Genomic DNA, 26,283 nt, shown 5'->3' with positions numbered 1-26,283 from the left:
AGTCAGAAATGACACTGAAAGCAGTTGCAAGTTAAGGTAGGATTTAGTCCTTTAAAACATCCTTTTCCAGTCTCTTTATTTAGAATGTGTCTGTGTGCAGATGCTGCTAAAAAAAAATAAATAAAAAATACAGGTGCAATCAGGAGCACGTAGACATTTTATTGCAGTCATTTTTAAAGATGACAATTTTAGATGGACATCTGTTCAGAAGGTGGGATTTTTTAAATTCACATTCAGCCATTCATTTATGATGCTTTTTATTTTTAAGTGATTTTTGACAGGTAGAGAACTTTTAATTTTTAAAGGTGACCCATGTGGAATTTTTTTTTTGTCAGTTGCAGAAGTGGCATTTTGGAATTGCAAAGTGGACAGGGTTTCTCATTTATGCAGCATGATGGGAGTCAGTGCTGTACCTAAAAACAAGGGACTGTGGGGTGAAACAGATTTTTTTGTTGTTGTTGTTCCTTTTTGTCTCTGTGGTAGCGTGCTTCATTCAAGAATGCTTTAGGTAATTCCTTCATGGAAAATCTTTAAGAAGTTGGTCCCTTACGGTTTAAAGTGCCTGCATGTTTTGTCTTGCTCTCTTCTTTTTCCACCCCATAGTCTTTGATTGCTCACCCGTATTTTTTGAGGGAAGCTGTATACCAGATCAATTAGTGATGTTGTTATGAAGGATAATCTTGCATTCCTTCTAACGATTTAGTTCTAATAATTAATCGAGGTAATCTGACTTCTGAGTTCTGCATTTCTTTTTTTGTGTGGTGTTGCTAGTCAGTTGACAAAACAGAAAACCAAAAAACGAAGTAACCCAAAGCCCAACTGAAGGAAGGTGCAGGTGTCAAAACCAACAGGTTAAGATCTTGATCAGGAGTGCAGATTTTTCTGTGCAACCTCCAGAGCATGCAGATATGGTTTAGCGTGCAGTTTTGTTGTACAGGTAGCACCCAGAGGCTACACAGAGCTCCCTGGGTGCGAGCAGAGATCATAGCCCCGAAGTTGATGCAGGGGATGTACGGAAGAGATGTTTTCTTCCTCTCTTCCTATCTCCCTCCCCTTGCCAAAAAAACTACCTGACAAACCGAGACTGTGATCTGTCACTTCCAAAGTAGTTCTAGATGACCCAGTGTGCTGAATTGTAAGCCTGAGAAATGAGGGATTAATAATTCAGTGATTTAAAAAATAAAATAAAAAACAAAAAAACAAACCCTGACAACAAAAGCTATCTTGTTGATTTCCCCTTTCTTTTTCCTCAGATTGACCCCAAAGTTGCATTTCCCCGACGAGCACAGCCTAAGGTAAGTAGGAGGATCGATAATAGGATTTTAGGCACACAGAGAATCATTGTTGCCAGGCAGTTCAGGTTTCAAACAGGGAATTGGCAATGAAAGCTTTTAAAGCCGGAGTGCATGGCGTCTTAAGGGTATCAGCGTATGGCTGTGAAACTACAGGAGAGCTGCTTTGTGCGATATTACGTGTCTCCAGTTTAACCGTCTCCTTGCAGAGTGCCGCTCAGCTGCCGCTGGCTGAAAACCAGAGGCTTCTCGTTGTGGTGGGAGATCGTTGCTGCATTACTCGCGTTTGTTATGCTATTTTACGCAATGTGTTTTGCATGGTGTTTATGAAGAGCGTTTGGATTAAGAGCAGACTTCGGGCTTGTTTTGAGCTGAGCTTTCAGTTCTGTGGTTGTGATGGAGGGGAATATATCTCTGCCTTCATTGTTTGCAAGTTTTCTTTTGTGTAACTTCAGAGATGTGTTTGCAGACTTAATAAGTGTTGGATAGCAAGTTTCTGATGAAGCTCTGAACTCTTCAGGCCACAGGGTGTTCTTTTGCAAGAGCAGCGAAACAATGAGCTGCAAGTCCCTTACCGCTGGCTGGAGGAGTGACCTTCTTGCAGGGCACTCTTGCTGTAGTGCGGCCGGTTTCCGCGCAGGGACAAAGATGCTGTAGCTGTGTGCAGCGATGCTTCTGTCCTATTGCTTGCTCTGAAGCATCGCCAGGTGCCATTTCCTCCGGAGGACCTGCTTATGGAATAGGAGTGGTTGTTGCTCTTTAGGCTGTGGCTAATGAAAGCAACAGTTTCAGATCCAAATGTGTGGGCAGTTGCATTTGAATTCTGAAAGTCAGAGGCCAAAAGAAAACTTTTGGAATCAACTTACTGTTATGATTTGTTTCTGAGAATCTATAGGAAGAATTGAATTTATCTGGTGTACGCCACTTGCATACACTGTAATCACCTTGAGTTGCTTTGGTGTCCTGTTTAGAAAGTGGGAAGATGACTGCAAAGTTGTAGAGGCACGTTTATAATACGGAAGAACAGTTGAAAGCTTGTGGCATGAGATTACCTGAGCAAATTTAATCTAACAATTTTATTGTATATAGCTTTTATGAAAGCAAGCAGTTCAATAGTGTGTGGAACTATAACATTATATATCGTGCAAAGCATGCATCTGGAAAAAACAATGTATAATTTATGAACCTTAGGCATATGGAAGGAGAGGTGCTAGTGATTTCTTTAGAATAAAAGCAAACAACAACAACAACAAAAGCTAACAGCCTACTTGCAGAATTTTAAACCAAACTAATACAGTCAAGTATTTAGGGGTTCTTTTCTTCATTGGACATATCTAATAACTAATTAGTGAATAATGAGTTGCCTGGCTTGCTTCCATGCTTAGCAGAGTTTATAGTTCGTAGGGTTTGTGGCTTCTGGATTATGTTGTTGAATTAATGCTGTCTTTCAGATAAAATTCAGGAAACTTTAAAAATTTGTAAGGTTTCACGATTCAAGATGATTATCTTGCATGAGGGTGATCTTGCACTGTGGTTGCTGTTCCTTTCCCCCTGCCCAATACTTTTAAAGGCTTATTTACTTTATAAATTGTTTTCATCTACCAGGTATCTGTTTCTGTAGCGCTATTTGTAAAAGTTAATAATAGTTGCAACAGAGCTGTTAAACTGTCCTTTGTGATTTCTTCTAAAACAGTAAATAAATAAATAAATAAATAAAACACCAGAAAAAGGGCATGTCTTATGCAGTGGAAATAAGTGTGTTAAATTGACCTGATTTTTGCATTGTTTAACAGGAAGTTTTTACGAAAGGGATTTTGGTTTTCCTCAGGTAACTTTTCTTGGTAGTTTTTTGCTTTTGGTGAAAAATGTGTGGGGTCAGTTCTGGAATGTACGATGCTCTTAGCAGGAACTGCTCTGTCTGGAGAGAGGTCAGCGCTGTCTGTGGCTGCTTTTTATGGACTTGTCCCTTCTAAGGTGCTGGGATTTCCACCGGGTGTGTGTGGGGGAGGAGGGACAAAAGACTTTGAAGGGGCTTTATCACAAAACTGGAGAAAATCGTGTGCAGTGAAGAACAGATTTTACATCATTTGTGATACATTATTCTGGACTGTATTTTATAATCTGGATTTTTTTGTTTTCTGTTTTTTAATTAGATACTGAATTAAGGTTTTGGACTTCAGTTGTTCATTTATCCCAGTTGAACAGTGAGTGCTCAGCGTTAAAATGCGACCGTGCTTTAGTCTAATTAACTAGCTAATGCTTGGGTCTGTGGAGATTAATGGCATTTAATGAAACGTCTCTGTCTTTCTCTAGGTTCAGGGGAAGGCTTTTTATTTTTTCCATTTTCCCCCACTGGCTGTCCTCCTGGACGCGTGTAGCCAAACGCAAAGGGCTCGGCTCTCTGGTGGTCTTGGTAACGGGTACGGGGCTGGGGAGGAGGAGAGGAGGAGGAGGCTGGGCTGCGGGAAGGCCACGCTCGCTCCTGGGGCTGCCGGCAGCTCCTTCCTTCCACCGGGGCCTTCCTCCCTCCGGGAGCCCTCCCGACCTGCCCGGGGTGCTCAGCTCCGGCCGGCCATGGGTTCTGGGGCCGCACGCGCCCCCTTGCCAGATCACGCCTCGCCATGGCCTGCGGGGTTACACTGGCTTTTCTGTGTGTGCACAATGATTTGTGTCTGTTCCTTCCCCCCTTCGGATTGATTTTAATTGGCTGGGCCTCCTCTTTCAGACCGTGTCCCAGTAAAACGCTTTCTTTTGGGCTTTTTTTAACTGCATCTTCGTGATTTGACACCTCTCTGGTGATGCAAATTGGTTACTGAGCGAGAAGTGGCAGGCTGTAACAGCGGAGCATTCTTCCCTGGTTTTCTGAGAATGACCCTTGCAGAAAATCCTCAGTGATTGCCTCCAGTGGATTACGCAGTGATGTGTAATCCTTCTCTCCTTGTGAAGTCCAGGATGACTTGAAGCCATTGTTTTTGGAAATGTGCTGTAGGAGTTTGACTCGTTGAGGTTCCAGTCCATGGCTATCAGCGAGATGAAAAGAATACACATCCATGTTCTGGAGGCTGCTGTTCCTTGATAACAATCTGTCCTGCTTCCAAATGCTGGAATGAGCTCTCTAACAGTTGATTGTTTGTAACTCTGCTGACATAAAAATCCTTAAAAAGCAGCTGTGACGGGGGTGGGCAGGGGAAGGAAGTAGTTTAGTGCCCTTTTTTTTGAATACCAAAGACTACTGTCACTTGACTTGTGATATACGCAGCCTGTCAGCTCCGACCTTACCTGCTGTGTTAGGTTGGAAAAGCCCTAGCAAATTTAGCACGTTCACTAGATGTTCTCAAATGGGAGCAATTTCCAGCCCCTGCGCCACCTCCCCCTTCCTTGGAGAGTGTTTTTTACAAAGAGAAAGGGGAAGAGGGCAAAAAAAACCCACAACACACCCTGAAGAGCAGAAATGCAGCATCCTCAGTCCATGAAGATGCTCTTTGGTCATCAAAGCGTGCTTGTGTAACTTACTGGTACGGATATTTGGATGCTTTGTTGTGCAAAGCAGTGTGTGAGGCAGATAAAACTTCACTCCAGACTTGCAGTTAGTGAGGCTGCTCCCTGAGCTGTGCTTTGTGCTCGGGTTCCTCCAGCGTGGGACTGCGGAACCTGTTCTGGCACCACGATGGGGCCATGGTGCGTGTGGCTGGGGGTTGATGTGGCAAGCCAGTAAGCTGGAGGTCCTGGTAGCAGCGTTCACAGCATTCGCCAGCACCACGTGTGACCTGCCCACTGCAGTCTGCGTCCCCTGCAGCGGCTCTGGGGCAGCCCAGCTGCTGCTGGGAGCTGCTGCGGTCTGAGTGTCTGCTGACCACCAGGAGTAGAGCTCGTTCTTGTCAGGGCTGTGTGTGGTAATTTGGGATCTAATCTGCCTTGGTTGGGCATGGTATTCTGGGGACTGTCCAGCACAAAACAGTAAAATGGCTTTATTTGGTGAGACACACACTTAGCCTGGTAGTCGAATGGTGACGCTGCGTACCGGTGTTTCTGTTAGGTGTGTTTCATCCTGACAGAGGACAGCACAGGACCGATAACTGGTTCTGGCATCGCTGTGCTCAAGTCAGCCAGTGTATCGGCAAGCTGTGCGTACCTTGTCTGTGGCCTAGCTGCTTTCCTGTCTGGCCGGGCCCATGGATTGCAAGAGGTGCAGTCGTACACATCTGTTCCTCCTCTCTGGGCGAAAAACAGAGCATCAACAACTCTCCTTTCATTGGAGTTGCTCCGGTTAAACCCACGTGAAGCTGGCTGTTCCAGAGCAGCAAATGGAGGGCATGCCCTTTTGGAATAACACCCGGGCTAACCTGGGATTTTTTTTTTTTTTTTTAAAGCAAAACAGTGGATTTAGATGTCTGATTCCAATTAAGTTAACTGTAGGTGGGGTGTCTGCATCCCTTGGCTGTTTGATAAGCATGAGCCAGAGTAGCGGAGAGATTTTATTCCAAAACAAATGATGGACCTTGGAAATCAAGAGTTCTGTTGTTTCCTCCCCTGCTTCTTCCTCTAAACTCCTCCGGGTTAGTCCCAGTACTTCCCTTCTTGCTTTAAGTATAGGGTAGACTTTGAAGTCCTTTTCAAAAGAATGCAGCCTGAACACACTAGCAGAGCTTGGGATTCTTCCTTTCCTACCAGGCTCAAGAGCAGGTCGGTCAGACCTTTTTGCTATTAATTCTATTATTATTTTATTCCCTTGCATTTGCAGGTCTGGATAGAATAAGAGAGGTAGTATTTACTACTCTTGGCATTGGGCATATATGTGTACCTTAATATTACTGCTTTACCTGCTGCATACAGAGTATGAAGCCTTTGCCAAGCGGTATGAGGGACTTCTTTTTGCAGCTGATGGCCAGTGCGTGGTATCTTCAGCCTGCCCTGATGCAGATGCCTTGTTCAGCGTAAGCGGCTCTTAAAACTCGCCTCTGGCATCAGGTGCTGAAATGAAAAAATTGATGAGTCTGAGTCTTGGCTGATCTTCTCAGGTAGTAGAGGATCAGGGTTTTAAAACCCATTATTCTTGGGCTCAGCTTCTTGCTCTCTGTGATCTGTGTGAGGCAGAACATGATCTCTGTTCTTTCGTGCTGGCAGCCAGAGGAAGAAGTGGCTGTGCGAGGCATTCTGTGAGTGCAGAGAGTTTTGTCAGAGGCAAGAGCTGAGTTGGATTTTCATCACTTTGTTATTTTTGGAGATGTAAACATTTATTTCTTCTCCCTAAACACTCAGGTAGATGCTCACGTTGTCCTTAATCCCCAGAGACTGTCCTGTTCTTGTGTAAAATACATGTCTTTCTGTTATCATGGCCTAAAGACGTCTTTTGTTTACAAAAACACAAAAGCTGTGTGTAGTGTATTTTTCATTTTAACTTACTGCTGACTTAAAAATTAAAATTGAACATTGCTTAACTTAACTTTTTTATCTTAATGTGTTTCTCCATTCCCTTTGTTTTCCTTTATTATTAGATTTTTTTTAATGTCATCTAGCCGTAACTTTTCTCCACTAAGGCCTGGGTGCTTGAATATGCCTGGAAAGGGTCTGAAATAAGGGAGGATAGGGAGATGGAAGAAGAGCAGCATGCTAACACCCTTGTACACTCCTCTCTGCTTCCAGATTGAGTACATCTCGTCTGCAAAGTGCTGAGCCTTTATCAGCCCGGGGGTAGGTCTACTAATGACTGATCTAAAACCATCAAATTCATTTATTTGTCACTGCCAGTGACAGCCCAGTTAATGCTAATGGATTCTTTTTTTAGCCTGTTGACTCTAGTGATAGTCTCATAAATGTTGTGAAATCCAAAGCATTAGGGGAACTTGTAACTTATTTTCAGAGGAGAGCAAGTGAATCGGGGTAAAGTGACGTTTGCAGATCAAGGTATATGCTGTGCTGGGAAGGAAAAAGAACAGCTCTTCGATTTTGTTAAGTCACACGAGGATGTCTTTGCTGTTCCTAATAGTTATTTGACTTCTCAAGTGTGTTTTAATGTTCTCTTCAAACGCGTTTTGGGTCATGCTCTAAAGGGAAGGGAAGCTGTAGATAGAGCCAGTCATGTTACAGGGAAAAAAGGGCTTCTTTCAGAAACTGGTTCATCTGCAGGGCCTGAATATTCTCTGTCCCTATTGTGCAAAAGCACTTAAGCATATACTTAAGTTGGCATAAGCATGTGGGTAAGTGCTTTGCTGAATCAGGATGGACTAAAAGCACGTTATTAAATGCTTTGTTGAACTGAGGAGCCTGTAGCAGAAAAAGATTAAAAGATTACTTTGTGTGTTTGACAGTACTTCGTATACGGTCAGTTCCATCACTTCCTTCAGAGATGGCCAGTTTCCTCTCTCTCGTTTTTCCTCTTCCACCAGAGGATCTCTCTCACAAGAAAATACTAACCTGCTGTTGCCTCAGAAAAGTAATTGCAGGCATGAGGCTGGGTCTCTGTAGTATCTGACTTTTTTAAAAAAAATCGTCTAAGCTTAATTTAGTCTAGTCCTGCAATCACACATTCTGTTTGCCTTAGTCACTGGAATAATTCTGTAAACTATGTGAGTAGTGTTCAACATGGCTTAGGTTTCTAAGATGATATTGCTGTAGAAATTGTGGTTTGCTGAGTAACTTTCAAGTTAATGTGAAGCCCTGTAGAGGGATCAGCGTGCTGTATTAATAAGTTACTTCTAAACTTTGACGTTCTGCTGCTCTCCTGGTGAAAATGTTTCCTTTATTTTTTGAGTGCAGAGAAAATGTTAAGAATGTTAGGAAGTGCTTTGCCCTTGCTCAGTCGTTCCTCGTGCTGGGACGTCTGCAGCTGTATGTATTGTTGCTGTATGTATTGTTGTGATCAAGTAGGCTTAATTTATGTATTAAGATTGTACTTGGGGCTTTAGATTAGAAGAAAAGACCCTACCCTGCTAACGCTTTTGAAGCATTACACGTGAGGAATAGTTCCAGAGACTTCAGCAAGAGCAGTTAAATGCAAACAGGGCTTCTTAATATGTTGGTGAAGTGTACGTGGCAAGAAGGGTGAGGGGAAAGTAATATCGACAGCAGCAGAAAGCGCCATTCCCTCTGCCCTTCCCTCCCCCCAGCAAGGACTTGCATTAATTTCCCATTGACTCTGATGTACAATAGGGAAGAGGTTTCAAGCTGACTGAAGGGGCAAAGGTCCAAGAAAACTACTGTAGCAAGAGCTGATGTAGAGTGACAGTAATGAGGTGGCCTGGCAGGTGGGAGGGAAAACGGTGGGGTGGGGGAAAGAAACTAATATCTAGTGAATTAAGTAGTTCCCAAGGTTTGAAGTTGTTAAGTCCTGTTGGTTTTATTTTCTTCTGTGTGGGCCTTGTAACTATGAGATGCAGCCAGAGCAGGGCCGCTGTGCTTCGTCCCTTGGCTGGGAACTTGGGCAAAGCCCTGGAGCAATTCCAGCCCTTGTGGCTTAGCCCAGCTCATTGGGAATGCTGGTATTGCCTGGAGGATATGAAATTCTCGTCCCCCCAAACCTGTCCTGTGCTGTTTCCCTTTGTGTTTTAGTATTCCTGATTCTGAGCTCATCTTTATGCTGTTTTGTGGGTCGGTTTTGCATGAACGGGAAGGTGAGGAGCATAGGGAGAAAAAGTGTTTTGAAGATTTGATTTGTTTAAAATAAGGACTGTGAAGTGCCAGCAAGAGTTCCTGCTCCTTGAATGCTGGCAGAAATAGAGAACCTACTAGGTAGAGAGTCAGTAGAGGTTTTTGTTAGAATTGCTGTATAAATGTACAGGAATCCTCCTGAAGGGTGAGTAGATGGGGTGTGTAAGGAGTTTGCAAAGAGCGGGGCGTTTGTCCCAAGCATCTGGAAGTCCAACTGGACTGAGAGGTATCTCTCAAGTTGGAGGTGTGGATTGTGACAAAAGATCATCAATAGCAAACCCTTAGGGCTGGTTTTCTGTTGGGTGCACTGCTGGAGAAAGGTGCTGCTGCAGGGACCTTGCTGGTGTTTTTTCTGCAGCACTCACTGAAAGCAGGAAACGTGTAGTTTTCCATTTGGCCCTGTTATCAATCATTTATGTTCAGAGATGCACAGGTGCTGTTCTCTGCTCGGAGTCTGAGCTGCACATTGAGCTTGATGCATACATGGTGTTTATCCTGTGTCTGCCAAAGGTTTGCAAAATGTTGCAGAGGGTTATAGAAGATGCTCGTTTGCTGGTGAAATCTGCCTACTTCTGGCATTGTATGTGGCAGACCCGCAAAGTTTAAAGCAACACTGTGTGCTTCCTGAAGTGTAGGAGGGAACAGAAGACATGGAAAAGAAAGCTGAAGTTGATGTGGAGATGTGAAATACCGCAGGAATTTGCTGAGGAGACGGGGCTAGCACCCCACCTTTTGGTGCAGGGCTGCTGTGGCGTTAAACGCCGTGCCTCTGCTCTCTGCAGCGTCCTGAATCTCCTGGGAGACCTCACGCGAGTCCCACACAAGCCCTGAGCCAGCTGCAGGGAGGGGTGTCGGTCTGGTGGCTGAGGCTCCCTTGTGTTTTTGTTTCAGTTTGCTCGTTTTCTTATGATTGATATATTTGTACTAGATAGCTCACCTTCCTCCCCAGTCAGTGCTGTAGGTCATCTCGATAACTCTGGCCCTGGCTGGGTGGCCTGCTGAATATGCACACACCTGAAGCTTGGTCTCCACCCTGTTCAAACTGTACTCGGTGATAAAGCCCCCTGAAAACCTGCTCTTTGTGCCGTGATGGTCATGTCCCAGGAGCACCGAGGTCAGCACAGCCTGGCGTCGGTGGAGGTGGGACTCTGAGGAGCGTGGGGGAACCCGGACAAAACAAGGCCCTGCTGCTGCTGGGGATGCTGCCCCTGAGCCTGAAGAAGCAAGGGCCGGAGGAGAAAATGGCACAAGGGATTATCCGAAGTATCTCAGCGTGGCAGCACACGCAGCTGTTTCCTGAGCCCCGGGTTCGGTGCTGTGAGGTAAACGGTCTGCTCTGCTCTGCTCTGGAGAGATGCTGACGGCGGCCCTGGGCGTTGGGAAGGAAGTGCGTGAAGCGAAGCAGTATCGAGCGCTGCCAGCTCTTTGTGACTCGTTTGAGGGATTAAACTGAGGTTTTTTTGTTTTTAACGACTTTTGATTGAGAACTCAGGAGGGAGGCCCTGACTCGAGAGCCCCGGTGCTGTGGGGGCACGGCGGAGGTTGCAACTGCCGAAGGCTGACGTTCCTGCTGCGTGCTCGGGTTTCCGAGCTGCGCCAGCGGGGTGAGGCTCTGGGGAGGGGGGAAGCGAGATAAGGGCGCTAGGCCGCAGCGGGCGAGGTGGTTTGTGGTGCGAGTTAGGGCCGGCGCCGTCACGTGGCGCTGCGGGCTGCCATGGGGGCTGGGGCGCAGCGCTCGCCTGGCGGCTCCGGGAGGCGAGGGCAGGGGCTGGCGGCGGGCTCGAACACGCACGGCACCGCGTGGATGGTCCTGGTGCCCTCAGAAACGAGAGGAGAGGAGCGAGCACGCGAAGCTGCAGGTGTCCTGGGGGCCCTCTGCCTCCAGCTTGCGTTGGCTGCTCTCTTCCCCGCAGAGCTGGGCGCTCAGCCATGCCGGACGCTCCTCCGCCCCCGTGGCCCAGCTCCTGGAGCCTGGCGTTCTCCTTTGTGCAGCGGGACCGTGACCGCTGCTCGCAGCCAGGCCCTCGTCCTTCCCTGTCAGAGCCTGGAGGGGTGGCTGTGGTGGTTCCTCCATCGGGTGTCCCGATGTGTCCCCACCGAGGGGTGCGTTGCCGGAGATGGGCTGCGTTTAACTGCACATGCCTGTCCCCCCCTGCTCGCCTGGGGGTCCCTGCCCTGGTCAGCCTGCATCCCGCGGGCGGGTGGCACGGAGGGGAGCTGGAGGGAGTCTCCTGCCAGGTGCCTGTGTGCTTTAAATCCCCAAGTCAGCCTAATCCTGGTGAATCACCGTGAACTGTGATCAAAGCATTGGGTTATGCATGCGATGTCCGCAGCAATTTATGTACGAAGAGGGAGTTGGGCTTGTCTCGTGTGACTTTTTTTTTTTTTAATTTGTTTTAATCTGGTCACATCTTCTGTGTTATATCTTCCAGATCAAATAAAATGATAGCTGAAAGCCATCCATGGTTAAGATTTCCCCCAAAGTTTTGTGAGCGTGGCTTTGATTTTGTTGTAGCTATTAGAAATCAGTTCAGATTTCTGGGCTGCTGTTTTTGAGGTATCTTTAGTGGATATTTTAGTAGGGGTATTTCTTTTTTCTCTCAATCAATTTATCTGTATGTGTTAGGGGGTCGAGAAAGCAAAACATAAAATACAAAAAATGAAAGCAATTTAGTTACCAGTCCAAAGGCTTTAATGCTAAAGAGCCATGAAGAAACTTTATTGAAACTATAATTGCAGACATAAGCAGTGATTATCTGTCTTCATGCTTTTATAGTCCCCATCACTGTCATCTGAACACATCAAGCTGATGAGAGCGTGTGTGGAACTTTATTCAGCTGATGCTGCGTAATCCTGATCTCTTGCAATATGTGGAAAGTAAAATAAAGTGTCAATTCATTTGAAAATGATGGTTACAGAAAAAAGGGAGGGAGGACAAGTATCCTTGCAGAAAACGTAACCTTATTTCATCCAGTTTGCAGCTGAAGGAATGTGGTTGACAGGGCAAGCATCTTATATGGACAAAATGAAAAGAGAATTTTCTGTTTCTCAGTGTTCTTAGAGGTCTTTGGCAGGTGCATTCCTTCATCTGCAGAGGGTGCATCCCTTTGTTTCCTTGAAATGTTCTGAATTTCCTCCAGCTGAGAGAAGGACAACAGCACCTGTTTGTCTTGCCGAGAACTGGAGATCGTTGGATCAAGGCAGACAAATGGATGCTGCCAAGCGCTTCTTGAGGTGGAACAGAGATCAGAGAGCAAGTCCTGAATTGCTTGGCCTGCTTATTGGTGCTGGTTATGCGGGCAAAAATGTGCTCTGGGCTGTAAAGAGGCAGAGGGAGGAAGAGGTAATTTGGTGGTTATGTGCAAGATTATTTTCCTGCTGCTTGGCAGGTCTGAAATGCGCAGCGTTAACGTGCAAGTAGTTTTTGGTGAGCTCGCTGGGTGCTGTGTACATGACGTGGGGCTGTTCTGTAGAAGGAGAGCTTGCACTTCCAGTACAATTGAGTGAATAAATCTGATGTGGCATTCTTGAATGGTAATCTGGTGCCTGTTTTTGTAAGGAGGATCTTAGGTCTTCACTGCCCTAAGAAATGTGAGAGGCTTTCTGCTGCCTGGCAGCCAGAGTGATAGAAGCAGCAGTACGTGCAGAGCTCTGGGGGCTTGCATTGAGGTTAGCAGACCAGGATGGATGGTTTAAGTTTCCTTGTTGAGGCCAGGATTATTAGGGCCTGGTTGCTGTCTTTTCTGTCCCTTGCTCTCCTGCTTTTTGTGTTTTCCAGGCAGGTGTGTAAATGCCTGAATTAATTTCTAAGTCTCATAACTTCCATCGAAGTCAGCTGCTCGGGGTTACTGAGGAAGTCAGTGGAAGAAATGAGATAGGAGCCAGGAGTAGTTCCGTGATTTCTTAATGAGCAGGACATGAGTAGTTCAGGGCTAGGTTTGGGCTGTAAGTGGACTGTTCTGTGGATGATCTCTGGGTAACGGAGGTACTTTTTGGACAAGAAACTGCTATGTTTTTTTCTTCTTTTCACCCGTAAAATTTGGAGGCAAAAAGGCAGCTCTTTTGATGGAGGAAAGCATGCAGGAGAATTCACAACTTCTAAATCTGTTTTCATTAGCACTATTATTTACTATTATCTGTTATTTACTCTAGGTAAAAACCATGAGCGACCACGTACATTTCTGGTGGACTTTTCTAAATTACTCATTGCTGGTTGTCTTTGCTGTCATCGAGGTTGGCAGGAGTTAACTGTAAGCTTCCATTAGAGCAGGTCAAAGCAAAGCTCCTAAATTGCTTGATACACTCATGGCCATTTCAAAAACACAACTAGAAAACTACTAGCAAAGTGCCTAGATACACAAAGAAGTAAGGTAATGCAGTTTTTAGAGGCATGTACCTGCCTGGCTTCTATTTGAAAACAAAATGAGGTAGTGATATTTTGAGAGTTTCTGGTCTTCATCTTAGTGAGGTGCCAATGAAAAATGGTTCTTGGAGAAATTTCATTGAAAATGAAAGTCTGTGGGACACAGGTTTCTGTAGACATCAGCATCTTCTTTTTGTAAAAGACTGAAGTGCTGAAATGACTGGAACTAGCTCAAATCTGACCCTGATTCTCATCACATGGAGATGAGCTAAGTGATTGTCATCGCTCTTGTTTTATGGATGTGGAAAACAGAAGTGCTGCTCACGTGTCCTGCAACGTCCAAACCGGTGGAAATAACCCGTGCCTCCAAAGAGGGCTGCTGCTGACCGGCCTCGGGTGCGTGCTGCCCTGTGGGGCTGTGCCTGTGCCGCCTCTGCGCTGGTTAAAGGCAGGAGATGAGGGCGCGAGAAGCCAGCAGCGTCCTGGCTGAGCTGTGGCCGGTGCAGTGCGAGTGGTGTTGTGATGTCTTCAGTTCCCACCAGGGGACAAAGCTTTGTGCAAAGCCTGCCCTGGTGTTGCATCGCGGGGCTGTTCGGGAGCTGGGGAGCAGGCGTGAGCCAGTCGTGACAGCCCTCTGCCAAGGGCTGATGCTGGCTTATTGGAAACAGTTGTTCGAAGTAGGCCTGGTTACACTGGGCATTCAAAGCATCCGAAGAATGGTGCTGGTGCTGTTTGCTGTCTGAGGGGGGACAAACGGATGCAGGGACTAGGCTGGAAAACGCTTAAAACGTGGAGGCGAGTGGATGGAGCACAGCACTGGGGCTTCTGCAAACAGCCTGGGGCAGGGAGGGGAAGAGCTGAGCGGAGAAGGGCGCTCTGCTGCCGTCCCCTGAACTTCTGGGGGATGCTCTGTGTGTGCCAGCGGGCTGATGTGACAATGTGAGGGTGAGGGTTGTGTGGGGGGACATCCCCCCCAGCATCAGCACGGGTGGCAGCGCTCAGCTCCTTCCTCAGCTGCCCCTAAGCCTCCCTCTACCCCTGCTGCCCGGGAAGCCTCCTGAGGGCCAGGCAGAGCCGTCCTCGTGCCCGCAGAGGACTTGCCTGAACAGCACCCTTGTCGGGGAGGTAAAACACAGCAGGACCCCCCCCCAGGCCCCAGCCTGAGCACCCCAAAGGCTGCGCCCTGCCGTGAGGCGCGGGAAGCTCTGACTGATGTGCTTTGGGATCCTCTGGCAGGCAGCGCTGTAGAAACGAGGAGTATCATCATGTTTTATTGTGGCTTCTAAGAACGCAGTGTGTTTGTGCTCCGGGGAGCCCCAGGGGCTTTGTTTTTCACCAGGCCCGAGCTATTCTTCAGCAGAGCCTTCCCGGAGCGTGATCTAGTTCTGCCCATTAGGAGTGAGAGACGGGCCTGACTGATTTCTGCTCCCTGCTGCATAATAAATCTGATACTAAAATTAGTGCTGGTCTCCCTAGGCCATAATTCTTGCTGAGATTATAGAGAATTGTGTGTGCGGAGGGGAATCATCGTTGTGTGTGTGTGTGCAGTTTTTTGTTTTTTTTTATAACCTTGAGTGTCCAATTTCCAGGTTTTTTACTTAACCCCCCCATCTTTTTCCCCTTTTCCTCTCTTTTGGGAAGCGCTTAGCCTTTCTGTGTATTTTGGCTATTTAAGCCTCTGTCACTGCAGGCAGATGAGTTCCTTGGGAGCTCTTCTGAAGGTTTTGTAATTGAGTCTTTTACCACGGCGACAGGATATTATTAACCTTCAGTAAAGCAATTTATTTCATACTCCTTTGTGGGGATAAGCCTTTTTTCCCCCAGGAAAATATGTATGTGGAAAGGGTTTTATGTACAGGGGTAGCTGGACTTGCAGTAGTTATTATGATTTTAAAAAATAATAATTTACATGAGAAATAGGCAGTTCTATTTGTGTCAGTTTAAAAGAAACCTTTGGTCCTGCAGGACTCCCACCCCTGCTCCAGCATTTTATTTTAAAGAACATAGTTTTTGCCTATCAGCGGCTTTGAAAGGAGGTTGTATTTCATTTTCGAACTCCATATATTTAGCCCCTGCGAGCACTAAAGCATTTTGTTTTCATCTTTGAGACGGCCTTAAAAAATGAGCTGAGGCTGGAGGGAGGAGTTCCTCGCGGGGTCTCCCTCTTGGCTTGGCCTTTGCCCTGAAATCAAATGCAGACTCATCCAGAAGTCGTTACAGATTGGGCAGCTCCTCGAATAGCAATTTCCAGCAAGCAGGCGGGAGCGCGGGATAAGTAGTCAGCCTGCCTGAATAACTTGTGTTTTCTATTGAGCGCGGTGACAAAGGCACCGCTCTGGGATTCAGGGGGTCTGGGCTTGTCTGTTACCGGGGATTGTGGCATTGCCTCTCCCTGTGCTTAAATTTTTATTTTTAAAGGAGGGTGAGAGTATTCTTTTCGCATATCTAGTTAGATTTTGCTTTTCACTTCAGTAAAGTGTTAAACTTCTAAACAAATACAAACTGATGACATGTTTGTCCTGGTTTGTCTCGTTACTTGAAAACTTTGCAGTCGCAGAGCTTGGTTTTTAAGGATTTTGCAGTACCTTGCGGTATGAACGTGTTCTCCCAGCAATTATATGAAGTAAAGAGCTGGTATTATTGCTACATTACACAAGGGAGCTTGGATGAGAGGTAAGGTGCTTTGGCCAGAGCTTCGTGTTTGTTAACACGCTTGGATCTCCTGGTGCAGTTCATGGATTTCAGCTGCAGAGTCATCTGTTCTTCTACACTGCGCATCTTCAGTTGAACTGCTTCTGCTCTGCTATTGAAATGGGCACCCTAGAGAAAGTTTTTTGGGTGGAGAGGCTGTTAATGACCTTTACGAAGCCTGTCCTCCAGAGCCACAGTCTCCCAAGCTGGTCTTCCTGCATTCTACCACTTTGATTTTTGGGATGTTTTGTCACTTTTACACAAAGTTTTTAGCATCTCTTCAGTGGTTCCATCCTGTTCGTGTTAGAGGAGCCTTTCCATTTGGCTGTCAGAAAGATCTGATGTGACTTGGGGAGCACTTGCAGGCTCCTGGTGGCGGGGCTGCGGGGTGCAGCGTGCTGTGGGGCCATGGGTCCCACACCAGTCCTGCCGTGGGAGCCAGGGAGGGCTGCTGGCCCCTGCCGTGCCCCGTCCTCCGAGGTTACAGCTGGCTGTGTGCTGCTGGCAGTGAACAGAGATCTTGGGAAACAAAGATAAATCCGGTGACCTTGCTTTTATACTGCAGCCTTCCAACTGGATCTTCTGCGTTGCCCGGAGTGGCGCAGTGCTGTTACTGCTTTGGGGGGAGCAAGAGCTTCCCCAGGGGCTGCCCTCCCACTGTTGCCCCCCCTGCTCGTGCCTGGGCTGTGCTCAGCCCCCTTTCCTGTTTAGTCCTGCAGCCCCAGCTAAAACATGGAGAAGGTGCATGTAACAGAACACTTTGGTCACCGGATGACTTTTTGGCCCCTCTGCATGCTGGCTTGTAAAACTTTGCAGCTGGTAGATTTATTCTAATGTCTTCAGAGAATCTATTTCAAAAATGCTTAAACTACCTCCTTCCAAACCTTTGTGTTTTTTTTAGTATAGTTGTTGTGAGCCCCACAATCTGGAAAAAAAAAATAAAAAAAAATTAAAGCTTTCCCACCAGAGATTTAATTAAAATATTGTGAAAGGCAGTCATTGAAAATGAGAAACCTTTTGAGTGGAAGGCACCCTGATTTCCCTCCGCGGAGCTTTTTGTCACCATAGAGATGAAAAGAGAAGCTCAAAATTGCGCCTTCCCCTTGTGCGTTGCTGCCGAGGGGCCGTGGCTGCAGGTAGCAGCTGTGGGGCTGCGGGGACAGCGCGCACGTTAACTCTTGCAGGGCTCCAGTGCCCGTCGGGATTTCCTTCCCCGATGGACGCGTGTCTTCGTAGTTTATTGTTCTCTTTTAATTTCCTGTGCTTCAGGGCTGGAATTTATCTGGGCTGGTGAAGGGGAAGAATTAAGCCGCCCGTCCTTTTGTCTCGGTAAATCATCACCGAGCAACTTTGTGCATAGCACGGCCTGTAGGGGCTGTGCTGGGGGTGTTCCCGGGGGGTCAGATCGCTGCCTTGTTCGGGCAGAGCCTGTTACAGTAACCCAACTCGGTGTTTTTAATTTTATCATGTAAGAGTATAAATGGGAAGCTGTGTTGCTCTGCATCAGGGTTCAACCCTGTCTGATTCTTATTTAAAATATCTACGTGACTTCTTAGTGTGTGCTTTTATTTTAAAATAAAGGGGTTAAGGTTTTTTCCTTCCAGCAACTCCTCTACAGGAGGAGGGATTAATAAACCAAAAATACATGCTGTAAGTGATGTAACTGCTCTGATACAGTTTCAAAGACAGTCACACACATTGAAGACTGTTGGAGGGTATATGACACTGGGCAGCGTTATGCTTTTAATCATTTTAAAAACAATTTTTTCTCCCTAATTGTATTAAAAGAGAGTGAAGAGCAGGCTCAAGTGGATTCTTGGCACAAACATCTCAGACAAATGAAAGTAAAATGTATATTCAAGCTGTCTGCTATTGTGTATTTTACACCATACCTGTCTCTGTGTCTGATTGCAAGTGAACTAATAGTTTAGTTTTAAGCTGTTTGAGTGAGACCTGTTGTGTGTAAACTTCTGGATAGAAAATGAACATAACCCGTGTAATGGCTTTATTAATAGGGAGTATTGCTATCTTGTAATTTGCAAATTAACGGTTTAACTCTGAGATGAAATATACAGCTGTGTTCTTGTGTAATGTTACAAGACAAAATTACATCTAGTACTTAAAAACAGAAGGGCCTAATCCAAAACCGGTGGGTGTCTTCCCGGGGACCTCACCAAGCTTCCTTTTAGGCCTTTTGTGCTCTGCAGCAAGGGTGTGGATGTGTAATGTGAGCAAAGTTGCTTAAATGTGCCCGCAGTAAGGGGCTGTTAACATCTAGCTACCTGAGATACCAGTATATTCAGAGCAAAATAATAAAATTACTTGTTTCCATGGCGGTGGTGACTAAGGCCACCTAACTGATGGTCAGGTTCAGCTTGTATCTGGCAGGCTAATCTAAGTGATGCTGTTGTGCGCGTCTGTTTGAGTCCTTGCAAGATTATATGTGAATTTCCAGTGGAGACAGTATTTGGGAGCTGGGCTCGGCTCTGATGCAATTTGCCCTTGTGCTTTCCTTGACTGTTGCTAATAAGAAGTGCTGGCCTAAATCAGTGTCTTGGAGAATCATCGATTCGCTAATTGCAGATAATCAAGTCTCTGCTCCCTGCTCATGCTGAGACCACTTTTGTTTCCTGCCATTCCGCCAGGATTCGGGCAGCATCTTCCAGCGTTTGACGTAACCAATAAAGTAGGTTTTGAGCCCTTGTATTGTTAATTCTCTGAGGTGATGAAGCTATTGGTATTCAGGCTCGATAAACAAGAAGCTGTCACGCCGCTGCCCTCTCCTGCTGGAATGCGCCACCGAGGTCTGAACCTGGCAGGGTGCTGGGGGGCTGTGGGGGCTCAGTGCTGGCCTCAGCAGCTGCCTGGCTCCCCCCAGCCCGCGGAGCTGCTCTGGACGCAGACAGTGGTTGCTTTGTGTCTTAACTGTTTTTTTTTAAGATGTGCTTCAAGAGGTTTCTTGTCTTCGCACTTCTGGGTTCAGGTAGGGAGGGCGTTTTTGCATCTTGTGCATTTTGCAGGTAGCGTTTAATGCGAAGCTGCTCAACGTGGCTATGTCCTGCGGCTGCCTCACACGGGAGAGGAGAGGAGGGGAGGGGAGAGGAGAGGGGCTGCTGGTGCCTCCAGCCCCGCTTCCCTTCCTGTCAGGGTTGAGTATCACTGAAGGATGTGGAAAAGTGGCAAGAGGTGATAATGGCTGGCAGGCTTTTCAAATGACTTCATGTAGAGCAGCGGTTGATCCCAGCCCATGAAAAAACAGGAGGAAACAAGAGCTCTTCTGAGAAACACACATCAGCTAGCGGCCATGCCTTCTTTCTGTAGGTGTCGGTCTTCTGGGTCAAGTAGAGCAGGTCAAATCCTCTTAAGTTCCTCCTCCTTTGCTTTGCAGGTGCAGGAACCGATTGTACTGCCACGGCTGAAGCGTTTTGCAGAAAATAACGCGGGTTTCTCCTGATGCCCACCTGGCTGGGACCTGTCGCTGTGTGCAGGCAGGGCCTGAGGTGCAGCCGTGGGCCGGCTCCCCCCCGTGCTGCCTGGAGGGGTGCTGCAGGGGCAGGAGCAGCACCCGCTTCAGCCCTGCCCCTGCTGCTGTGCTCACCCACGGCACGAGGTGTGTGTGGGCAGGTCTTGAGGCGGAGAAGGGCGTAAGGCAGCGTGCTTGTAGCACACGGGGGGACGGTGGCGGCCTCAGGAGCACGTGAGGACGCGCAGGGAGCAGGGCCCGGCCCAGGCCGCGCGGCAGCAGAGCCGGAGGAGCAGATGAGCGCGGACAGCTTAGGTTACATAATCTCTTCTGGGTTTAGTGTCAGCGCTCCCGCAGCCCCATCCAGCGCCAGTGCCCAATCTGGCTCCTGAACGCCCTTTTAATTTTTTCTCTTTATTAATAGTTCTCTGCCTGGCGTGCTCCCTCCCCGGCTGTGTGTGGTGTGCGTGCCTCGAGCGCGTGCCGCTGCTCCCCCACCAGCCTCGAGCTTTTCACGTGTGTTTTCTTTGCTAGTTCCAGAGATGTTTATGAAAAAAATGTGGGGAGGGAGGCAGGAGGGCTGGGCAGGGTTGGAGCACGCAAGAGGGGCTGACTGTTCTCATTCATGAGCGAGGCTTGTCGGGCCGTGAGGGAGAGTGGAGGCCGGTTTGGGAAGATGGGTGCAGTAGTGGCTGAGCTGGTGGGGATGGGAGGCAGGGGGACCCTACTCTCTGGAAGAGAGTTTTTGAAACCTAGCTTGCTGACTTCTGAAAAGGCTGTTCTGTTTCTGTATGGAGCTCTTATTTTTGTAAATGAAGCTCAGTGAGTTAGTTTGTGTTTTACTGATGAGTAGTGAAGACCGGTGTTTCTGAGGAGGCAGAGCAGCAGTGTTTCTGAGCGCTGCAGGATGCCAGTGCCTCCCCTCACCGAACTCTGTAACGGGGTAGTTTGGAAGTTGCTCTCCACTCCTGCTGGGATAGTCACTAATTATATATACATGGCCTGGCGGCAGGCACTTACCTGAAACTCTAGCATTGTCAATGTCAGATATTACTGTTGTTGAAAATAATAAAATTAAAAAATAAGTAATAAAATCATATGCAGACACTTGTACATTTGCGGTGGGAAAGAGAAACTGAGATGTGATTCGAGATTCAAGTCTAGAAATCAAATAGCAACTGCAAGATTTGTGTTCAGAGTGGACTTGTGATTTAGCAGCAACATTAAGCATTCAAAATACTCGTGCATTTGTTCGCTGAGACAGCTTCTCTTACATTAGCTGTTGCATAATGCTCTCGTGTCAGTTTAAGCAGTTGAAAAATATTGTGGGGAAGCTATTTAATGCACTGTGAACATCGGTGCAATGTAGCAGCTGTTTAAAAAAATACAATAAAAATATGGAGAGTAGAGAGCAATGCACACTGCTTTACACAGGCGTGTTGGCAGCAGGCTGAAGTTATGGGTAGAGGATTTGGAGATTTTTTTTGTTGCTGTTGGTCTTTTTTATTTTGTTTTTAGTCTTAAGGGATCTTGATTTATTATTGTTACTTTAAGTGATGGCTTAACTAGGAAGGGATGAGGGGCAGGAGCTAGGTGAGAGGAACAAAAACAGGGGCTGGGGGGCACAACAGATGTTTAATCCATTTTTTTTCAAACATAAGCAAGTGTTGCTCTTGTACGTTTTGTGCTGGTAGCTAGTACTGAACAATTTCTTCCTAAACTCTGTGAGTAAATTACGAAGCAGAACTGCTAATGCCATCATGATCTTGACTGTGAGCCAAATTGTGCCAAATCTAGTAGTGTGTCTGTATGTGTAAAGATTAAAAAAAAAAAAAAAGTCCAAGTGCTGCTAATACAGCCAGCTACTGCTGTTTGCTAAAGTGGTGGATTGCAGTCTGATCCCTAGGTGAGTACATCTCTAAATTGTATCCTGTGAAAGAGCAAGAATCCAGAGCTGTTTTGTTTTCACTTAGTTTTAATTTTTGTGCTTAGTATTTTGAGCTGTGTCATTTTGCTGGTGGATATGTGCAAATAGAAGTCAAGGCCCAAAAGCAGGGGGGACATTAATTTTACTTTATTTATAAATATATGTATGAATACGCACACATAATGGACGCCAGAATCGCTTATATATTTGCATTTGTTCAAGTGTACAAGAGATGTGATTGACGCCACTAAAAAAGGGAGAGGGGAAAGCTCAGTGAGTTATAGCTTCTGGTCCCTAAACTGCTATTTCTTACTGTATCCTGGAAGAGCCTTCGTACTAATGATGCTGAGCAATAAATAACACAGGGAAGATTAATAGCTGCCTATGGTAGCAAATTATAGTTGATTTATTGCTCATAATATATACAGGTGCAGCTAATTTAATTAAACACAAGACCTTTTTAATGCTGTAAAGACATCCCTCTCTACAAGCGAACCAGCAGTACGATACTGTAATGAGGCTTTAAGTGAAATAAGCAGCATTACAAGCAAAGCTCTGCTTGGTCTGATCAGCCTCCTGGCGCTGGGGGAGGGAGTATTTTTCCGTAACCATTAATGCCACTTTAAGTCAACTTATGCCATAACAAAGTCCAATTTAATACACTGATGCAAGTTACCCCATCTCTGCGTTGCCGTCCATGAAGCAGCATGTGCAGCTTGTTATTTCTTGGCCATCCTCGCATGTTCGCCTTGGATGGTGTGGGATCTCTCCCTGGGGATGTGAACAAGTAACAAACAAGTCACAGCTCCCTGGAGCTTCCCACTTGCTAGTGGGTTGTCTTCATTTATCCCTTGTCCGACTCTGGAGGCAGGAATTGGACTCGAAGGAACCCTTTTGGAGCCTGTAGGCAGGCGTCCGCTGGCAGCTTTCTGGGTTGGCTTGTTGGTGGCTTTAATCCCCTTCTGCTCCTTCTTCCAAGCCAACAGAAGTAGGAAAGTTGAAGTGGGCATCTTTGCGTGTGCATAAAACTACAGCTGTACCTGGCCTCACGCTGCCGTCTCTGCTCCCGCTGCTGTGATTTCCCCACGAGCAGGGGCTGGCGAGCTTGCCCTGCACTGCAGCCTCTTTCAGCTCATCACGATGCGGAGTTGGGTACTCCTGCCTGCATATAATGGGGAGGATGCTCTGCGATACTCTGCCACCATTACTTGATTATTTGTGAAAGCGTAAAAGGCTCAAGTAGCTGATTGATTAATTTTTCTCTAAGTTTTCTTCCCTCTGTTGCCTTCATTTGGAATATGCAATCAGTGAAGGAAAATGTATTAGGAATAGATGGGTATGCATGTGAATGCTTAATTTTTTTTCCTAATTCAGGCGTTCATGTGGGCACACGTGTCCTGACACGCTGTGCAGCCAGGTCTCCTCCAGCACCCGCTGGGGGCTCGGTGGCCGCTGCCCTCCTCGGGGGGCCGGGGCCAGAGCCTGGCGTCACCCAGCTCGAAGCGAGCGCCTGCTCGCCTTCTCCATCCCTCCCGCTGGGAAGCAGACCAACAGCTATTTGTCATAAATCTTTGCCAGTGCTTTGCTCTGGCACCTCGGTCGGTCACGGTTAAGGCTTCTGATTTGGGGGTTACACACAGGGGCTGGGGGGACGTGTGGAGGGAGAGGGCATCCAGCGCTGGGGCGGTGTCGGGCCACAGGCCCACGTGGCAGGGAGCAAGTTGGGCACGGCCGTGCTGCCGGGGTAGTGGAAGCAGCCCAGGTAGCGTGAATTAGGGAGCAGGAAGGAGAAAAGCCCCGGAGATGCCCGCTTGGTGAATTGGCAGCGAGCTGTTTTAAACACTTTCCCCCAGTTCCCCAGAACTAAGCAAAAGGAAACGAAAATCTCCCACGCGTTTTCCAGGACTTGTTGCAGAAAATTCCCCTAGTCTGGTATGTCTTGTGGTACTTGCTGGTGCTTGCACGGGGAGAGATGTGTAAGTGCAGATGGGTTTTTGTTTTAAAAGGCTAGAACTAGATATTTTCATATCGTTGTCAGAACTTCAACATCAGCTGATGGCAAGTACCAGGTCCGATGGCCTGGCTGTACGAAAGCAGCTGCTGTGCTGGTTCTGTGTCTCCATGGGAAAAAACTTCCCTTTCTTTTTATTTTCCTTTTCTTCCCCCCCCCCATGTAGTTCTGTTTCTGTGCACTGGCTGGAAGAGGAACTCTGTGCCTCTGCTTCTTATCTGTTTAATAGATAGAGTAACAATTAATTTCACTTTTCAAGGATTCTGTTGTGAAGTGCTTTTGAGAAATCTGGGCTGAAATGTCACTTTCGATAAGGCTGCTTGAGAGCTTCCATAAAAACTACTTTTAATCCAGATTACGTTTGATGATAAAATATTGCAAAACGTTCTGCTTCCTCGTTCTCTGCTCTGCTCCCTGCTCGCTTCTGTTAAGAGCTGGGAGGGAGCTGAGAGCATGGGGACAAACTGAGCATTTTTTTGACTTTCTGAGACCTTTACAGTTACTCTTATGGTTGGGGGGAAGAGAGGAAACTCTGTAAACCTCCCCGAGGCTGAAAATAACAACTTAATATTTTAATTTCCCATAGAAAGTGTAACATTGTTTTCTAACTGGGTCCAGTGTTTGCCCTTTTGTGCTGTACTAACTCTTCTGGTACTTGTAGTTCTGATTATGTTCCCTCATCTGGTACTTCAGGAAATGTTTTCGTCTTCAAGCATGTCTAGTGACTCAGATACGCGTCTCCTTAGCATCTGGTGAGCGTAATTGTCGTTATTAATCTGCCCTGTGCCAATCTGTCTGCAGAGCATCGGTGGCAGGACGAGGAGGTGTGTGCCTGGGTGTGCATCCGCATGCCTCGTTCTGCAGAGCCGTGACTTCAGGGAAGGAGTTAGAGAGGGGTCTGGGCTTGGCTGGTGGGCTTTCACCTCTGTCACTGCCTCCAGTACCGTCAGAAGTAGGGCGATAGGGACATCGTTGACTTGATGTTTTTAAATCACATGTTGGGCATGACTGTGTGCAGAGTACTTGGAGTAAGAGTTTGCAGGGGAGCGGTTCCTTGTGCACGAAATACTCTTGAGTTGTTTTAATGTGTTCTGCTATTGCTGAGGTGGCTGCAAGGGAAAGCAGTGGTGTGAGCAGCTGCACCTGCGTGCTGCCCCCTCACAGACCGGCGAGGTTTGCTGCGTCCCACTGCGCCTTCCTGCAGGCTGTTTTGTTTTTTGCTTACAGGGCTGGTGCGTGCTGCTGAGCGGGCATGTCAGGGAGCTCTCGTGGCTCTGAGAGAAGAGTTAATTGGTCAAGGGGCCGGATTCGGTGTGCTGCCTGCCTTCAGCCGTGGCTGACCAATGCAAACATGCTCGAATTACGTCATGCTTCTATTTTCGATATTGTGAGTGGGTTGTAAGTTAATATCTGGCTCTAGAGTTCAGAGTTAGAGGCTCGTTGGAACCGCATACAACTTGGCATTATCTCCAGAGCCTTGTGCGTTTTCATTTTAAACACAGTTGAATGAAATTTCCTACAATAAAGTTCATTCTTCCCCCTCTAGTTCATGTAAGGATTCTGCTTCCCTGTGCTCTAACCACAAGGTGGGCAATACATTAGCTTCAAAATGATCTTTTTTTTCCTAAGCCCAGAATATCTCCTACAATGCCCGTTCTTAGGGGAAGGCTTTAAACACTTTTTTTTCTCTCTCGCTTTAGTGCTGTAACTCCTGCTTCCAGTTCACATAATCATAGGCTTTTCCTTCATTCTCGTCGTTCATCAGATTTGACTGCTTAATGCTTTTTTTTCCCCCTTTTTTTGTGACATGGTGGTTTTGTCATTGCTTCCATAACAGCCATTTGTTGCCTTTGGCTTCAGAATAAATTGGGGAAATTAATAGTGCATGATTGAGAGCTTATATTTTAAAATAAATTGAACTGGAAATAGATATTTTTTATTACTATTAAAAACTCCGCTTTTTCAGTCCTTTTGTTTTGAGCAAAGGGCACATTCTGCCTTAACAATTTTATCATATGTATGCTATTGTAATTTACATAAATGAATTTTAAATACAGTTATAAGCTGTGGGAAGATGTTATTGTCTCTGCACAATGAATGTGAAGATTTATGCTGTGCATACATCTTGAGTTAGATTAACATTTGTTCCCCTGTCTCTGCTGGATGGTGTCGTGATGGAGTCCTGAAATCTTTACACAGGTACTTCTCGAGTGCGTTTGAAATAGTGTTTGAATTCTTCTTTCAATTAATTCATTTCATTTAAAACGCGCTCTATGGATATTAGACTCAATTCTGATGAAATTGACAAAAATAACAGGACTTTGTTTTGTTCTGGGAGCTGCTGCGAGCGCCCTCCCGGGCCCAAACCTAAAACAGCTCCCGCTTTCGCCAGGGTTTGTTTGTGCGGAAGTCGAGCACCAGAGCTGTTCAGTGAAGTCAGTCCAACCATGTGCTTTAGCTTCTGTTGCTTTGATGGATTGGGACCTTCGTCATGAATTTTCTGCAGTGTTTTTCTGTCTTCTGTCCAAAGCCATCAGCGGCGGAAGCCGGTTCAGCTCCTGCCAGGATTATTACAGCCCTCGGCTGTGCTGCGCGTGACCTGCAGTCGAGGAGGGTTCTGCACGGCGAGGTGGGAGCCTGGCCCTGGGAGGTGCTGGGTGCCCGCACCCTGCTTCGGGGTGAAGCCTCAAGCTCAGTGCAGACCTGTCCCGGGGAGCTGGTGGCAGAGCCTTAAACCGAGTTCTGGTCATTTGGAAGGACCACAGGACATCCCCTCTGTTCCAGCCCTTTCCAAGCCTTCCTTTTCCTCCGAGGAAAAACAACCTGCAAAATGGTGGCTGGCAAACATTTTTTGGTTCAAGATGACATGATGGGCAAGTTCAGGTGGCG

The 26,283-nt window shown here is 46.8% G+C and overlaps 1 protein-coding gene across 10 annotated transcripts in view; it reads left to right on the top strand.

Annotated features, from left to right (window-relative positions):
* Positions 1 to 26,283, top strand: part of MSI2 (musashi RNA binding protein 2) — a 224,535-nt gene that overhangs the window by 3,823 nt on the left and 194,429 nt on the right. For all 10 annotated transcript variants that reach the window (XR_014619051.1, XM_084299764.1, XM_084299765.1 and 7 more), the window contains exon 5: positions 1,254 to 1,295. Coding sequence is in view for 9 of the 10 variants with exons in the window: in XM_084299764.1 (XP_084155890.1) it covers positions 1,254 to 1,295 (42 nt within the window). In the remaining variant the exon portion in view is untranslated. The remainder of the gene's footprint in view (positions 1 to 1,253; positions 1,296 to 26,283) is intronic.

Source organism: Netta rufina (genome assembly GCF_964035555.1).
Source record: "Netta rufina genome assembly, chromosome: 21".
Lineage (NCBI taxonomy): Eukaryota > Metazoa > Chordata > Aves > Anseriformes > Anatidae > Netta > Netta rufina.
The sequence above is the reverse complement of the archived record's forward strand: the minus strand, read 5'-3'. Positions and strand labels throughout refer to the sequence as shown.